This window comes from Phodopus roborovskii, unplaced genomic scaffold (genome assembly GCF_943737965.1).
Source record: "Phodopus roborovskii unplaced genomic scaffold, PHOROB, whole genome shotgun sequence".
Classification (NCBI taxonomy): Eukaryota; Metazoa; Chordata; class Mammalia; order Rodentia; family Cricetidae; genus Phodopus; species Phodopus roborovskii.
The window spans coordinates 10,405,550-10,424,480 of NW_026125391.1; the positions used below are offsets into that span (position 1 = coordinate 10,405,550).

The following is an 18,931-nucleotide window of genomic DNA, read 5'->3' on the forward strand; positions in this document are numbered from 1 at the left end:
GCTACAGAAACCCACAGTGACAGCTGACCTGAACAAGGAGGAACTTACGGGCCCCCAGACTGATTGCTAGGAAACCAGCATTGGACCAACTCAGACCCCCTGAACATGGTTGTCAGTTAGAAGGCCTGGGCAGTCTAAGGGACCTCTGACAGTGGAACCAGGATGTATCCCTGGTGCATGAAAGGACTTTGGGAGCATATTCCCCATGGGGGGATACTCCCTTAACCAAGAGGCAGGAGAGAGGCCCTAGTCCCTACTCCAAATGACTTGATAGATTTTGTTGACCCCTCCTGGAAGGCATCATCCTCCCTGTGGAGTGTGAGTGGGTGGGATTGGAGGATGGGGGGAGGGCATTGAAGAGAGGAAGAGGGAGAGAGTGAGGGAGTGAGGGAGGGAGAGCGAGGGGGAGAGAGGGAACTGGGATCTATATGTAAAATAAGAAAAAAAATTACATAAAGTCAACACAAGTCATCATTCCAAAATGGAAGGGGGAATTTCACAAGGCTCCACACACACATTGTGTGATACAGGCAATTAATGATGGCTGCTTAGGGGGAAAATCAGCCTGATAATATGTTATCTAATCCCAACTCAAAATATATTTCAACACAAGTAATATTAGAATACTCAATAAATTGTTTTATACACACACACACACACACACACACACACACACATATATATATATATGAATGAAACAATAATAAGTGAAGATGGGATAGGGACTGTGAGTTTAGCTTGAAGCATATTATTTTTTAGTATAAAATGACTATTACCATGAAAACCTTTAGTGTATGGAATTTGATTAACACATTGAAGCAGGATAACAGATGAGTTTTCTAAAGAGAGGAGAGTCATAGGACTCTAAGCTGATGGTAACCAATATGCAGCACTGATTTATAAGAGAAAATGATTTAATGGTTTCACTGGGGTTGATTCTAGTGATAGCTTCAAAGTAAAATGATGAGGGCACTGTGTACTTGTATCATATTCATTTCTAATCATTCAACTTAAATTCAAACTAGATAGAATTACCAAGCCTTTTTATTAAATGTCTGTGCTGCTTTGAGGGTACAAAAATAATTTTATAAAGATTTTAACAGGTTTGAAAGCTTAAGTTATGAGACAAAAATTTGAAGTACAATTCTGAAATGTACAATTAATGATCTTTTTTGGCTATCAATTGCCAACTGTAGATAAATGCATGAATGACATATAAAAAGTAAAAACTACTGTTTTTAAAATAAAAATGGCTTCTAATGGATCCAGGGAGTGATACTATTTGATTAAGATGTGTGACCTAGTTCAAGGAAATTTGTTACTGGAGTTGGGCTGTGATGTTTCCAAAGCCCACTCTAAGCTCTCTCTCTCTCTCTCTCTCTCTCTCTCTCTCTCTCTGTTGCAGATCAGGATGTAGAACTCAAAGCTCCTTTCCAAATACCATGTCTGTCTCTACCATGCTCTCTACCATGACATTGATAGTCTAAGCTTCTGAAAGTCTAAGCAAGCTCCCAATTAAATGCTTTACTTGTTAAGAGTTGCTTTCATGGTTTCTCTTCACAGCAATAGAACAGTTACTAAGACATTTAACCCATGAAAGCTTGTTCTGCCACCTACTAAGTGAACTCTAATCAGATAAGACTTGCACAATTTTAAGCATTGGGAATTCCAATGGCTTCATTTTACTAATAATAATTTACCAATAATATTAATATTAATGATAACCAAAGAATAACTAAATGGATTCTATGTTATTTTCTTTCAATATCTTTTCTGAATACATTGCATGTATTAGTTTTTAATTACTCTAACAAAATACCTGATGCTGAGGAACTTTGTTTGAAGATGTCTGCTTAACTCACAGTCTTAAGATGCTAAAACACACGTTGCCAGCATCACTTCAACCTTTGCTAGGATCTGATGGAAAATGACATTACAGCAATAGGAATACATGTAAGACTAAGGAATTACATCTAACAAAATGCCCAAGAGTTAGACAAGTGGCTAGAATTGTTCTTTGATGCTTACACTCTCACCAAAACTACCTGAACAGTCAGAAGAGTAAACATTGTCTCCTGTAGGAACACATAGTGACCTTCATTAGGCCCCTTATCTTAAAGCTTCAGTACTTCCCTAATTTATTACACTGAGAACCAAACCACCAATGCATGCAAAAAGCAATAAGCACATCCTTTGCTGTTCATGTTGTGCCAATCACAGTCATGTGCCCTTGAAGTACTGCCCAAGACAGGCAGATGCATATTCTTGAAAAACTAACTAAGCACCATGAACGCTTATGCCATAATTTTCTCCCTCTATATAATAAGTCATATATACTTTAGAATTATATTATAAAAAATGATTTGCAATTAAAATACATGTTTGCTGCATTGTCTCTCAACAGAAGCCCATGAGCTATTTGAACATTGCTCTAAATTAATGAAAACTTTTTTTCTCCCTTTTCTTTTTTCTTTTTTTTTTTGGGGGGTGGGGACAGGATTTCTTTATGTAGCCCTAGCTGTCCTGGAATTAGCTCTGTACTATACCAGGCTAACCTCAAACACAAAGATCTGCCTTCTGAATGCTGGCATTAAAGGCATGTACCACCACTGCCCCACTATAAAAATGTTCATAACTCTAAGATAGCATATAAGGTAGTCATGAGTCTCATTATAGTGGAAGGGCATTAAAGATAGCCTCTCCACTATTGCTTAGATGGTTAGTTGGGCTCATCCTTGTAGATCTCTGGGCATTTCTCTAGTGTCAGATTTCTCCTTAAATCTATAATGGCTCTCTCTATTATGTTATTTCTTTTCTTTTTCTCCTCTATTCTTTCCCTGTTTCAACCTTCCTGTTCCCTCAAGCCTAGAGCTTCATCTTGTAGCTGATGGAAGCAGAATCAAACACCCACAGCGAAACACTGACTGGAATCCAGTTATAGAGAAGGAGGAGTGATGAGCAAAGGGGTCAAAACCAAGCTGAAGAAACCCATAGAATCAGCTGACCTGAACAAGGGGGAGCTCATGGACCCCAGACTGATAGCTGGGAAAACAGCATAGAACCTACCCAGACCCCCTAAACATGGATGTTAGTTAGGAGGGCTGGGCAGTCTATGGGGCCTCTAGTAATGGATCAGTATTTATCCCTAGTATACGAATGAACTTTGTGAGCCCCTCCCATTTAGAGGGATACTCCCTCATCCTAGACACAAGTAGAAGGGCCTAGGCCCTGCCCCAAATGATATGACAGACTTTGAAGATTCCTCATGGAACTCCTCACCCTCCCAGGGGAGCAGAAAGGGGATGGGCTGGGGTTTGGTGGGGGTGATAGAGGAGGATGGGAGGAGGGTGAAGCAAGTGGGATTGACATGTAAAACAACCTTTTTACAAATTTAAATTTAAAAAGGAAAAAAATTAAAAAAACTCATTACTGTCTCGAATAATGTGATAGAATTGCTTTAGTTTTTATCTTTACTTGTTCTCTTATACTTTGCTTGCTGCTTACATTCTAGTAGGTCATTTTCCCCTCAGTTTTTTGAGTTGCTAATTTGAAATTATTTTATTTTGTAGTTCAGGTTGGTTTGAAACTTACAAACCTCCTTTTCAAAATTTCCTGTCATGCTAGGATTCCAGGTGTGTGGCAACATGCCCCATACACTATAAATTTATTATTCTGAAAAATGCATTGTTTATGCAGTGTTAGGACAAAATACCTGAGACAAAAGGAAACTTAAGAAAGAGAGGGTTTGGAGCTGACATTTTGACTCAGATGGTAAAAGCTCTTTCAGAGTACTTGGTTTTGATTCCCACTACCCTTGTGCAGTGGCTCACAATAAGAGTTAGGTCCAGTTCCAAACAATCCAAAGCCCTCTTCTGGAACACAAGCACATTTGTACTCATGTGACACTTCACATACAAACATGCAGGTATATCCATGTACATATAAAAATATTTGATTAGAAAACATAAAGGAAAGGAAGGGTATATTTGGTTCATGGTTTCAGGGTAGTATCTATTCTGACAGGGAAACCGTGATGGCAAGGGTGTGAGATAGCTCTTCACATTGCATCCACAATATACTTGACAGTAGGTCATTAAGAAGGATTTTGACATTCCTTGCTGGAAATTGGGATGTATCCCTTATTGAGAATCTCCTTTGATTTTAGGGTTTTCCTGCCATATATGTCTGAATTTCAACGAGAAGGTTAATTTATGCTTCTAGATTATAATATGGAGAAAACACTCTTATAACTATGTAAATATATGAGCTTCAGTGCCACTTAAATGTGACATGGATAACTAAGGTTGTGGAAAGTGGATGGAGTTCTTAGTGAATGTATGTTGGTGACATGAGAGATGCCATGTCAAGGATCCCCAAGATCTCAGACTCATGGAGATGACAAGGACTTCCCTAGGTCAGAATCAAAGAAATGGCAAAACCTAGATTTTATAAGTATTTGATTTTACAAACAACTGACCTTTGGTTAAATCCAAAATTTACAGAAACTATCAACCACAGCTGCCTTATCCAGGATGACTTTGACCTGAACTTGTCTCCTATCAAGACCCCCTAACAATAGTAGCTAGCCTATAGTCTTATTATTCATCTGTACACATTACACCCTTATCCTCTGTCAGCAATGGGTAAGAAATGTGCCAAGTTTCTGAGCTAGTGGTTTATTTCCATCAGAGTGCAATATACCGTACAATGTCTTTTCTATGTGTTTGTCCTTTCTTTATTCCCTTATTGCCACACATTGAAGCCAAGTTCAGAACTGTGCAGATCCTGACAAACAATCTTGATACCCATGTTATATTCTTCACTATTGAAATTCATATCATTTAAAAATACAAAATATATCCTGAGGGCTCACATCTGTAAAGGTACTAAAGAAAATTAATTTGATAATTATCCTTTGCTGCCTTCTAACCAAATAATTAAGGTTGTTTTTCCACAGTAAATTGTATGTTATGTTCTCCTTTGTTTTCTAAAATATATTACAAACACTAAATAAAATGCATTAGCTCATGTATTTGAAATCTTCTGTATATATTTATGGAAAATTTGTATATTTCACATAATTTATAATTTTGAGAGTGATCCAAATATATCCTTAAAGGTTTCCTGGTTTTATATTCTAGATATTGATTTTATTTTATGAACATGATACAGTTGTTGAGCAGTCACCTGTGAGTGGCATTAGGTGGTTCTCAATTTTGCACCATTTCCAGTGGTGATACCATGAGTTCCATTTTATATATATCAATCCATGAATGTCAGCATATCATTCCTATAGTGTAAATTCACATATGTGAAATGGTTGGTAAAAAGTGGATATGTCCTTGGAATGTCAAACTGTTTCAATGAAAACCATCAAACTTAGAATCACTACAATGTCTTTATGTACTAGCTTATGTGGTAACTAATACTGTTTTTCAACTTGATACCTTTGTAAAGAGGGCAGCCTGATTATAGAAATGCCACCATGTCTGTGAGGCATAGAGGAGAGTTTAGCTCCATGTGGGCTCTAGGACCTGAGCTGCATAAAACAGGAAGCTGAGTAAGCTTCAGGAAGCAAGCCAGAAGCATCACTGCATGGTTTCTGATTTCTGCCTCAGCACTGCCATAGCTCCTGTGCTGACTTCCCACAATGGTGAACAGTTATGCAGAAACATAAAATGAAGTAAACTCTTCTCTGCACAATTATTTTTGGGCACAGTTTTTATCACAGTGACATAAAACAAACTGATAATCTTTGTTCTTTAAAACAGGAATGTTAGCATTCATGGTTCCACTTAAATAAGCCTGCATGTTGCATATCTTCATAATATTAATATAGTGTTCATGAACAAAGCTTAAAAAGTTTTTAAAATGTTCTAATAAACACAAGTCATGAGAAAAACTATTTAGGCGTTTCCTGGGTAATAAAGCAATTGACACACAAAATTTTCTGAGGAATCTTTGGAAGAATAATCCTCATCATCAAATATCATATCAAAACATATTATTAATTTTAACAGTCTCATTGACATACAATTTTCATTTACATGTAATTATTTCTGTTATAGGTGATTTGCAAGTATCTCAAAAGCTTTCATTTTAAAATTTTTCTTTAGAAGAATTAAATGGCAGTATTCTTGTAAAGTCATACTTATCACTAATTTCTTAAGGATCTACAATATACTCTGGTTTTCTTCAAAGTATTCTGCAATGTATTTTGCCCAATCTCTATGATTTAATGATACCAATCAAAAATTTGAGATAAGAACATCATGATGCAGAAACATTAACTATCTGAAAGTTATACAAATAATAATTCATGATATGTTGCATAGAAAAAAAAAACTTAGCTACAAATACCAGTCACAAATTCAGTAGAGAGCAAACATCACTGAATGAGTGAATTAGATAGTTCAGCTACCTACACCAAATGTCTTACCTCAAACATAAATGATAAAGATGGAACAAGGGGCTTTAAGTGACCAAATCTGTAGAGGGTTAGGAACACCAGGCACCGGAGTGTTTCTACAATAGCTGCCTTGGGTCTGAAATAACAGGAATTAAGATCTGTTAGCTTTACATTCATGTGTTTATGTCATAATTAACATATCAATAACATTTACTTTTGATTTTCAGGAAAGGTAAAGTGTTTTAACATAGTCAAGTATTTTTATCTAATGTACTTTTAATGTAAACTTAAATAAGAAACAAAACATATCTATTAAAAGAAACCATTTTTTGTTAACTTATTGTTTAGTTAAAGCTGTGATGACCTATGGTAAAACGATAAAATTTTTAACAGCAAGGCATCTAAAATATAAGGCATTGAGGTTCTCCTCAGTAGCCCAATGTCTTTTGATGGCTTAGGAGGAGAAAACTGATATAGTGAATTCATTTAAAACAATGGTATTCAACACTAAGGTTTTAAAATTAAACTATGGAAGCCCATTGATATTTAATAGTAGTGTGGAAAAATTCCTCTTCTGAATGAAATAGAAAATAGGAAAAGAAATTCATGCCTTGCCTTTGATCCAGAAGAAGACCAATGGATGTCAAGGTCAGGATAATGAAGAAGACCCTCAGAAGTAGAGTGACTTGACACAATGCCTGTCAAACAAACACAGAGGTCAGTGAACCTTTCAGAGGGTGTAGCAGGTAACATTGCCATGGAAACATCTTGCCCTTTTCAGCATCCCATTTGTCGCTCTTCATACAAAGGTGGGAAATACACAGGGCTATTTGCTTCTGTAAGGCAAAAGACACAGTCAACAAGACAAACAGCAGCCTACAGAATGGGAAAAGATCTTTCAAACCCCACATCTGACAAAGGGCTGATCTCCAAATTATACATAGATCTCAAGAAACTAGACAAATAAACACCAAATAATCCTATTAAAAAGTAGGAAGATTGAGTAAGGGGAAGAATAGAGGAGATCAGGAAAAGAGATACCATAATATTGTGAGCCATTATAGATTTAAGAAGAAATCTGGCACTAGGAAACTGCCCAAAGATCTACAAGGATGACCCCAACTAACAATCTAAACAATAGAGGAGAAGAGGCTACCGTTTATGCCCTTCCACAATAACTACCTTATTTGCCATCCTAGAATCTTCATATAGTAGCTGATGGAAACAGAAGCAGACACCCACAGCTAAACACTAGCAGAACTCCTGGAATCCAGTTACAGAGAAGGAGGAGTGATGAGCAAATGGGTCAAGACCAGGCTGGAGAAACCCACAGAATCAGCTGACCTGAACAAGTTTGAGCTCATGCACCCCAGTCTGATAGCTGGGAAATCAGCATAGGATTGACCTAGACCCCCTGAATGTGGGTGTTAGGAGAACTGGGCAGTCTATGGAACCTCTAGTAATGGGTCAGTATTGATCCCTAGTATAAAAATGGACTTTCTGAGCCCATTCCACGTAGAGGGGTACATTCTCAGCCTAGAAACATGGGAAAGGGCCTATGACAGACTTTGAAGACTCCCCATGGAAGGCCTCACTCTCCCTGGGGAGTAGAAAGGGGATGGGCTGAGGTTTGGTGGGGGTTATAGGGGAGGATGGGAGGGTGAGGGAACTGGGAGTGACATGTAAAACAATCTTGTTTCAAATTTAAATTAAAAAACAGGAAAATAATCCCTAAAAAAAAAGAAAAGAAAAGAAAAGAAGGGATATTAATAACCATTGATTATTGATTCCTGTTACTTTTAGATTTCTTGGTGGTGATGGCATTGTGTATATGTTTCCATTTGGGGGGGTAAGTAAAGTGGGTTTATCTATTATCTACGTTTTTGTGAGTGTAGCTAACTTATTTTTGTTACAGTACTTTCTATAGGGCTGGATTTGTGGATAGGTATTATTTAAATCTGATTTTGTCATGGAATATCTTCTTTTATTTTTCTGTCTATAGTGATTGAAAGGTTTGCTGGATATGGTAGTCTGGGCTGGCATCCATGGTCTCTTAGTGTGTGTAGAACCTCTATCCAGGAGTTTCTTGCTTTCAGAGTTTCCATTGAAAATCAGGTGTAATTCTGATAGGTCTGCCTTTATATGTTACTTGGCCTTTTTTCTTTTCTGCTCTTAATATTCTTTCTTCATTCTGTATATTTTGTGTTTTGATTACTATGTGGTAAGGGAACTTCTTTTTTCAGTCCATCTATTTGTGTTCTGTAAGGTTCTTGTACTTTCATAGACATGTCCTTCTTCAGGCTGGAAAAATTTCCTTCTATGATTTTGTTGAATATGTTTTCTGTGCCTTTGACCTGGACTTCTTCACCTTCTTCTATACCTATTATTCTTAGCTTTGGCCTTTTCATGGTGTCACATATTTCCTGAATTCTGTGTTAAGGAATTGTTGGATTTAACATTTTCTTTGGTCCATGAATCTGTTTTCTGTTGTTCATCTTCAGCACCTGAGATTCTCTCTTCCATCTCTGGTATTCTGTTGGTTATGCTTACATCTATAGTTCCTGATCATTTAACAGATTTTTCTATTTCCAGCATTTCCTCAGTTTGTGTTTTCTTTATTGCATCTATTTCAGTTTTCAAGTCTTGAACTGTTTGAATTGTTTCTTTTACCTGCTTGATTGATTTTTTGTTTCTTTCTTGTTTTTGATTTTGTTTTTGCTTTCTATGCTTTAAGAGATTTGTTGATTTCTTGCATTTTTGTGCTTGTCTTTTCTTCTGTTCCTTTTTTGTTTGTCTTTTCTTATACTTCATTAAAGGAGTTTCTCATTTCCTATTTAATGGCCTCTATCATCTTCAAAAAGTTATTTTATGGTTGTTTTCTTCTGCTTCATCTCCATTAGGATGGCCAGGTCCTGCTGGTGTAGAAGCCCTAGCTCATATTACTCTTTATGTTGTTGAATGTCTTCTTACATTGTTATTTAGGCATCATTCTCCTGCAGTGGATGTGCAGTTGAGACCTATAATTCAGGGGCTCTGTTTTTCTCCATTTGGTGTATGTGGAGGCCTATGGCTTAGATTGTTGTTCTTCCTCTCCCTGTGAGGGTGTGACCAAGGATACAATAGTGACAGATATGATGCTCAATGGCTCAATGCTTCCGGGTGTGGGGAGGGTCCCCCCAGTTCTCTAGGCTATATCTCTGGGTAGGGGTAGAATCAAAGTTCTGATGGCAACAGATGTGATGCTGGATGGTTTGGGATTTCCCTCCGGTCTCTGGCATTTCAGTGGGGAGGACTGGGAAATGTACCCTGGTTAAGGGCCTCCATGGGAGATGGGGTTATGGGATATTGATGTCAGGCACTCACCTCTCCTCTCCTAGTGGTTGTGGGGCCAATGCTCAGATGGCAGCAGATACAGTGCTGGATGGTTTGGGGTGCGATTTTTCTATGTATTTTTTCTATCATTTTTCTTCCAAGTCCCCTTGTTCCCTCTTTCAAAAAATAAAGATCCTACAGTTGATCCTGCTGGATTCACATTCATTCAATACTTTGAATGCAATCCCTTACATAATTTCACTGGCTAATTTGAGGATATACAAATGAATGCTCTACTCAGTCTTGCATAGTCACACCTAACATTCTTTATATGCAAGTATGTAAAGCTAAAGGGGCTCGTGGAAGAGTCTGAGCACTAAGAGAATAGCTAGGATAGTGTTGGTTCCTATGGATGAAACACTGAGGATGCAACGATTCCTGTGGTAACATATTATTTGTGAGTTATTAAAACTTGCCTGAGGATTCAGAAATCAAAGCCTGCCTCAAAATATAGAGATCAGGAGGTGGTGGTACACACCTTTGATCCCAGGACTCAGGAGAAAGTCAGATGGATCTCTGAGTCCAAGACTACCCTAAGATACCTGAGAGTGAAACCGAGGGAACACCTTTAATCCCAGGATTTGAGAGGTATAAAAGGTAGAGGCATTCAGTCTGAGATTTTGTCTGTATCCATGCTGAGAAGAGCATAGCAGTCTGAGTGAATTTCAGGAGCAGTGAAGTCTGGAACAGTTTGAAGATGGCCCCTTTGGTCTGAGCATAAGTAGTGGTAAGAGCTAGTGGTTGGGTGCTTTGCTTTTCTTATCTTGAGATTGAAGCTTGGACCCTAATATCTGTCCTAATATCTATCTATGGGCCTTTGCTTTATTGTGTAACAATCCCAAAGGGGTAATTATGTGAGTCAGCAAGCCCACCTGGACAGAATCCCTGTCACATAACCAATAGATTATGTTCACTACATTCAATAGCTCTTTTCAAATAGAATTCTACATTCAAAATTCAGTAAATTATGTAGACCCAATAGAACTGTTCCAGTGAAATACTCTATTGCTATATAATTATTTAATTATATAGGATTTAGCCAATGACATTATTAACAATAATCATCATGACTAGCTCTCAGCACACATTATTTATCTATTTATTTTATTTCAGCTAATCATGTGATTTTCAGAAGTGTTTAAGATACCTTAGTTTCAAGCAGAACTCATAGGGGCTCGCTGAGACTGAAGGGGGCAATTACAGTACATTGCATGGGTCTGTGCCAGGTCCTCTTCATATATTTTATGGATGTGTAGATTGGTGTTCTTGTGGGACTTGTAACAGTGGGAGCAGAACCTGTCTTTGACTCTTTTGACTTTTTTGGGACCCTTTACCTCCTACAGAGATGCCTCATCAGGCCTTGATATGAGGTTTTGTCCCTGGCCTTATTGTAACTTGTTATCATGTGTTAGGCTAATATTCCTGGGAAACTTGATTTTTTTCTAAAGAGAAATGGAGTGGATCTGGGGTAAAGGAAAAATGGGGGGGGGGGCGGCTAGGAAGAATTGAGGGAGAGGATACTGTGTTCAGTGTCCCAGATGTAATATATAGAAAGAATAAATAAAATATCTATTAAAAAAGACATCTTAGTTTTGTTTAAATTTAAAATGCTCATCCAAATATTAATTTTACTTAGTATTTTGAGTATGTTAATTTTTAACATTCTGATAAATTTTTTGGACTCTTACACTTTTATGAAGAATATTTTATAAATGAGTCAATGAAACAAAATTCTTTAAAATATTTAATTAATTTTGCAGTTTGCAGGCCATTTTTTTTACATGGTTTTTGTTACTTTTGTTTTTTCCAGAACACAGCCAGTATACTGATTAGCTACAATGAGTCCATTCCTAAGCTAACTATACCTTACTGAACTTATGTTTGTTTCTCCAGATAGGGTATTATGTATATCTTAGAGAAAAAAAATATAAAAGCTGTAAACCTTGCAATGAAAATTCTCAGTCTATCATGTAATTGTCTAAATATATCTCAAAATTGATAGATAATATGCTGTTCTAAACATGTTTAATTCTGAATTTTGAAGTCTCATTTCAATTACAAACATATATGGCAAATAATTTCTTGTTTACCATTTAGATTGATGTCAAAACATTACATATAGCACCACTTGGATAGAATTAATTTGTTTACATTTAATAGTTTTGAGTAAATTATTTTGCCTATCTAAAATGTGTGATATTACCCCAAAAGAAAAGCAATTATGAAAAAATAGAGTATAGTCACAAGGGAAGAGCTTACTTTAATTTAAAAATAAAGCTTGGATTATTTTTCACATACTTTATTAAAATTAATGCTACCTACCTCTGTGCTGGCAAAGGTCTCTTCATAAAATGCCAACATCACTGCAAACTGCAGGACAGTGTACAGCTTTAATAGCTGGGATGCTGCTGATGACAAGGGGACTTCCTGTCCTGTGACCTAGGTAGATCAGAAGGACACTTCCCTTACTCTGTGTCATGGCTCACCTCTTGTGCTAAAATTTACATTATGAGAAAGAATGAGTAACAGCAAAAAGAATTTTTCATCTTTGTTCCAGGAAGATTCTAGAAATTTGTATGAAAATTGCCTTGGCTAGAAAATTGTATGAAGATCAGGAGACTTGATTCTTTTTTTTTTTTTTTCAAGGACTTCATGTAAATTTATTTCAAGACCACAAACAGTAGCCACACACTTTTTTTGTTCATGTGGCAGTTCACCTTGCCACTCACTCATTCAGTCATTTTACAAAAAACACAGCTTATGAATTCTTTCTATTACCAACATAGACCAAAAGAAATCTTAAAATGTATGAAGATGTTGTCACCTACTGTAGATAATTCTGACCTCTGTTTATCATGGACTTCTTAAGTTTCACATTCATTCATTTGTATTTTCTCATGAATGTGAAGCAGTTAGAATTGAAATCAATTTGTGTGTGTGGGTGTGTATTCAAGATATTTTTTTTTAAGTGTATACATGTTTACCAGAATCACAGGCTTTCCTGGTACTCATAGAGACCAGAAGGGTATGTTAGAGCACCCATAACTGGAGTTGCAGTTAGTATCATCCAATGAACATATTTTAAGTTTCTCCATTCTTGAATACATAATGTGCTGAGACTGACAGAATAAAAATGATTGGTATTAGAAATGCAGTTTCTTTTGTGTTATAGCTTTGCAAAACAGTATGAATTAATGTAACAGCGCCCCTTATCAGCAGGAAGTAGTTTGGAAAGAACAACGCCCAAATTCCCAAATATAGTCTATAAATGTTTGTTTTCATTTAAATGGACTTTGTTATATAAAATAAATTAAGAAAAAAAGAATTAATGTAACCACCATTTTTCCTAAGTTGATAAACTACCACAAAAATGGATTCACTTATACTTATTCTCTTAGTCAACAAATAAGAGGTTCTTTTTGTGTTTTTTTGTTCTGTTTTGTTTTTTTTTGTTTTTGTTTTTGTTTTTGATGTTAAGAAGGCTCTTTTTTTTTTTGTTTATTTTACTCTGGGAGCTGGCTTTTATAACCAGGCACCAGATGGAAGAGGAGAAAGCAGAGGTGGGCGGTTAATCATCTTAGGTTCCAAGGACCAGTTAGGGCATTTGTAGGGGCCTGCCCCAAAGTTGTGGAAAACAAAGGAGCATCTTGCCTCAATAAACATGTTTTTCTTTTCCTGCGGTTACCTTGATGAAGAATATTATGCATTCCAAGTACAATTTGGTCATCCTTAAGTAGAAATATCATAGGTGCTTCATATGTGTTATCAATGATTGCAGCAGTCAATAGAAATAAATTAGAACAAATAGAAGCAGAGGAGGCTCTTGACTGTGGACTTGAAAGATTTTGAAATTAGTTTCAATTGCTCTACTTCCCAAATTACATTCCTTGTAATGAGTCAATGCTCACTTAGTAGGCAATGCCCTTCTTAATCCACCTCCATGGTGGTTTATCCTCATTAAGCTATCTGTGTACATCCACCTAAGTTAGCATCACTTTATAGTTTCACATGAAGAAAGCATACAGGCAGACAGGCTGCATATTCAGCCTCACTACTTCCTCTGCTATAAACTCTACTTACCTCTGGAATTTCTTCATTCAAGCCGAGTCTTGGTTTACCTGGACCCCATCCTGGTCCTTTAAATAGGACAGAAAACTTATGGAAGAATCCAGGTGTGGCCCAGAATGTATTCCATATATGGAACAAATGGTGAAACTTGGAAAAAAAATATAGTTTATTCTAAGTAAGACAAGCAAAAGAGATAGTATTAAATAGAGTTATATACTTTATTATTTTGTTCAATATAATTTACATATTTTTAAATGTATATCATGCATGAAAGACAGATAATATATTGATATGTGATCATGTTCTGTGTTTTAATTACTTCTATATATCCTATATATCTTTAATGTGTTATGAACATCTTTGAAGTTAAATGAAATTATAATTTATAAAAAGGCTGTAGTTGGTTACAAAAAACCCTTCAAAGTAGAGCAAATAAGTTATGAGGCTGCATCAAATAAAATTATCCAGCTTTATGAAAGCTATAACCTTGTATATTGACTCCTTTTATAACATTTTACTAGATGGATATAACAGTTGAATGTGGAGGTATCTTAAGATTGCTCCTCTATTCAAATATTTTTAAAACAATAATTTATTGTGTTACTAATATGGTAGTAACAAAAGATATCCACAAACATTTCATTGTAGAGTTCCAAGTATTAAATAACTCATATTCTGTCCCTAAAAGAAAAGATTTGGGGGCTGAAGGAGTCTTTTACAATGAGTGTTATAGCAGAAATATATATTCTTTAAATAGCATTCATTTCATATACACAGAAGTTAAAAACATGCCCACATATAAGTGCTCAATAAATTTTAATTATAGGAAATTTCAAACAAGTGCCCATAATGCACCATATGATTAAACATATTCATAGCATTTGGGCATCATCTTCAGAGTCTAACTGTGAGGTTTTGTTTCTTGATTTTTTTTTTTTTAAGTATAGAAATTCATTAACAGAAAGAAAAGCTTTTGCTCTCAGAATTTGTGGTCATGCTGGTATTTTAGTATTCCCTGGATGAATTTAAATTGTTAGCTTTAGAAAAATGAATTTTATAATTACTAAAATATTTCAAGAATCAATGTAAAATATTATGGGGCTTAATGGAGAACTTTTTGAGGACGAGGTTAGTGTTACATGGAAGCTTAGTGGCATTTTCAGTGCTAGTAATACAGGAAAATAGTATGTTTAGGACTTCCAACACACAATTTTGTTATTTTGCAAATGGACTTCAATTTTATATCTACAGTCCTGGATACTACCCATGAGAAATATATCATGATAGCTTAATGACATTTTCCCAATTTACTAGGTTTCCAATCCTCTGCAACTTTGGGTCTTCCAAAAGAGAGCCGAGTAGTCTACCACTAAAATTGGCAAGCATATCCCTGTGTCTAGTGGGGAAAATTCCAACTTCATTTGCAGCTAATAAAACCAAGATAAGCAATTTAGCCCTACTGAAAGGGAAGTCACTGAAAATAAGAAATTTGAGTGTTATAAAATCTTCATTACCATAACTTGCTGAGTTGACATTTCTAACTAAAATGAACACATAGGGGAATAAGCCTGAGGCCCATACACAACAACTACCTTGCTGAAGAAAACATTTTAAATGTAGACATCTGGAAGCTTAATACATAAATTTAATGTTCAGTGGCTCAAAAATAGCTCTCATTGTCTCACATTGGCACTTAATAAATTCCTATATAGTCATCTAATTATATATGTAGTGCTTACACTATCCTGATCTTTTCTCAAGTATTAACTCCCTTACTTCCAAAAGTGTCATGTATCCATTAATAATACTGACATCACTTATGATCTATTACAAATAGTTAATAATTCTGCTGATCAGACTCTAAATTGGTGATAATTGAATAGAGCTGGCTAAAAAGATCTGAACATTCTTATTATGTGTCTCCTGAGAGACACACCCTATTGTGGGTACAGCTTAGGGTAGAGATGGAAAGTACCATGTTGTAGAAAAGAAAGATAAGATTTACACATACACACACACACACACACACACACACACACACACACACACATACACACACACAAGCAACTATTTTCAAATTTTTTCAATTGTGGATACATAGAAATGACTACCAATATATAAATGATGGCATTTAGCCATAACCGGTGTGTGAAGCTGCAGTCAATTAAGTAGGTTTAAATGAGCTAAGTGAGCCTGTGTCTTGGTTTTCTAGCGTAAGTTTGTAGCTGACAATTGAATCTGGAATTATTTAAACCTTTAGTCTGTGTTTCCCATGCTGGAAAAAGGAAATAAAAGAATAGCACTGCTTCATAAGATATTACTGAGTGACTGTTTTGTGTTTGCAGGTATTTCACATAGAACAGACTCAACAGATGTAGATAATTTTCTTGTATCAATGCAAACTTAAGTAGGTTTGCAAAGCAGACCTAACAGGATTTATTACTTTCAGGATGTTGCAACCAGCCCAGTGCACAAAATTGTCACTGCTGACCATCACATATTTTAGAGCTTTCTTATCTTTTCCTCATTTGTGATTCCTTAACCCCAGGAGCCTTTGTGGTATTCTAATGTTGATACATGGAAACTTTGCAGACATCCTTCATTTCTCTAGTGCCAGCCACTAAGACCAGTGAACAAGCAATACCACATGTCTAACAGAAAATTGGTCTGTTACACCAAGTTTTAGTGGAAGAAGTAATAATGTGGACCTCACTGATGGGTAATGCTTCTTGACACCCACTTCTAACACAAGAAGGGCAAAAGCCTTATGTTGAATTTCTAACCTTAGGTTGAAGGCTTGAAGCAAATATTTTTCTTACTGTGGGATCAGCCTTAATTACATGTTGCACCACTGTTACTGAATACATGAATATATTTCAGGTCTGTTCTGAGAAAGAACATGTTTTTCAAAGAGCCACTTTCTGCATTTGAAATATTAGACACATTTGAAAATCCTTATAATGAGTATCAATGGATTGTGCCCATCTGACTCATGTCACTTAACTGCTTAATATTTATTTCAATTTTTTTATATGTGAAGCATTTTTTCTCACAGAAATGTAATGTGCCTCCACTTACCACAAACTTTTTTCTTAAACATAAGATTTGTGAAATTATATGCACTCAGAAGGAACAAGGCTGAATGAATTACCTGAACTTTGAATGGCTCAAACGTATCAAGGGGATGCGTTAGACCATATATAACCTGTTCCTTCTCTGCTTCAAATGTCCCTGGAATATAAATATTACAATCTGATTAATGATTTTATACGATGTACACAGCAGCTAATTTCACTATTGTGATAGTTGTACATTTTACTTACCAAAAATTCTATCCCAAATAATAAGAGTGCCAGCATAGTTTTTGTCTATACAGTAACGATTTCTGCCTATAAGACAAAATATTAAAATTAATTTTTTAAATACATGAAGTTGAGCTTTTGAAACATTTATTTTCCTTACTTTTAAAACTTACAAGAAAAATTCAAGTAATAAAGTGTCTCTAAAGATATCTTCTCCCCAACCTTACACAAATAACCAGAAGCAACTGAGAAAAATTGGTAGTGACAGAGGGGAGGGTTTTGTCCAGAGAAGACCGCAACATCTGGCTGTTGAGTGCCAAACAGTCAGCTTTGAAAACATACATACAACGAACACTATGTAGACAGACAGGTCATATTTAAGAATACTCATAAGAATGCATCATATATTGTAGATAACCATGGAGTTGGCCTGGCCTGGCTACCTGGAGGGGCTTTTCAGGTTAGAGTCCATGGCTAAAGTTTTTATTAATTTATGCACATTTCCAATGTTTTAGTTAAATATGTATATATAATCACATGAATGGATTTGTGAAACTAATGAAGAATTGACAATCACGTTGTTTGGAGGAAAGTTAAAAGGAGGTGAGATGGAAATATATGTATTTGGTGTTTGAGCAATGGTGCAGCTGGTAAGAGTATGGCTGTTCTTACAGAAGACTGAGGTTCAATCCACATGACCCATGATGGCTCACAGCCATCAGCAAGTGCAGTTCTAATCATATGACACCCTCTTCTGTCCTCTGAGGGAACTGTGTATATGGCATATACAGGTATATATGCAGGCAAAGTACCCATTCACACAAAATGGTAATAAGAATGGAGTTTTGGAAAGGAAATGTATGTATTGGCTTCTATTTTGGTTTTTGATGCTATTTTTAGTCTTGTTCTCTGCTGATGTTTCAGAAAGAAAATTAGAACAATATTTCACTATTTTAATAATAAAAAAGCATAATTAAAAATTAAATTACTCTTGGAATTGTAAATTTTAGTAATATGTTAATTTCCTAGCTCCAAAGCATCCAAATTACAATTTAAACTTAATGTAAGTAACTGTCAACTTTTGTGTGTGTGTGTGTGTGTGTGTGTGTGTGTGTGTTTTAAAACTTAAATAGGTATAATAATACAAATGTTACAAAATCTGGATGAAAATAGTTTTAATCTACTAAACCATCTATCTGTATTCAAGTACATACTTTCTGTGCATGCAAACATGAGAACAGAGATAAAGGTTTACATGATCTAAACATCGCTCTCCACTAAGTTGTGGAGCATGTGGCCCCTCAAGGGATTATTGGCAGTGTCTGAAGATGTGATTGTTCATAGCATCAGACGAGGTTACAAACAAAACAGGCATCAATCATGGACTCTGTTAAGCACCCTACAATACCCAGGACAGCTTTCACCACAAAGTCTTGGTCCCAAGTACAGGCCACTGCTGAGGCTGACTAGGTCTGACTGGGGTCTGGGGAATTGGGAAGGGGAGGTAAAGAAGAAGAAATGACCAGCTGTTTGTTTTTCAGTGTAGACTCCTCTTTCCTGATTTTTTTTTGTTTGTTTGTTTATGTGAAGGAATCCACAAGCATCTTACACTCCTTGCTAACTGTCCCAGGGGAGAGGAGAATGCTGAGTTTAGAAGAGCTTGACCTATCCTCTCCCATGCTGCTGTGGCCCCAGCCAGTGAGAAAGGGGCAAGTTCCCCTTGAGAAGGCTCAGCTATCGTTGTAGTGTTCTGAAAGTGACTGTGAAAGCAGAGGCTTAG

The 18,931-nt window shown here is 36.1% G+C and overlaps 1 protein-coding gene across 1 annotated transcript in view; it reads right to left on the minus strand.

The window, feature by feature from the left end:
• Agmo (alkylglycerol monooxygenase) overlaps positions 1-18,931 on the minus strand; it is a 290,726-nt gene that overhangs the window by 128,272 nt on the left and 143,523 nt on the right. Inside the window, exons 7-12 of the mRNA XM_051175085.1 lie at positions 17,173-17,238; positions 17,001-17,080; positions 13,862-13,996; positions 12,104-12,220; positions 7,025-7,107; positions 6,440-6,545 (exon numbers count right to left, since the gene is read on the minus strand). Coding sequence (XP_051031042.1) covers positions 6,440-6,545; positions 7,025-7,107; positions 12,104-12,220; positions 13,862-13,996; positions 17,001-17,080; positions 17,173-17,238 — 587 coding nt within the window. The remainder of the gene's footprint in view (positions 1-6,439; positions 6,546-7,024; positions 7,108-12,103; positions 12,221-13,861; positions 13,997-17,000; positions 17,081-17,172; positions 17,239-18,931) is intronic.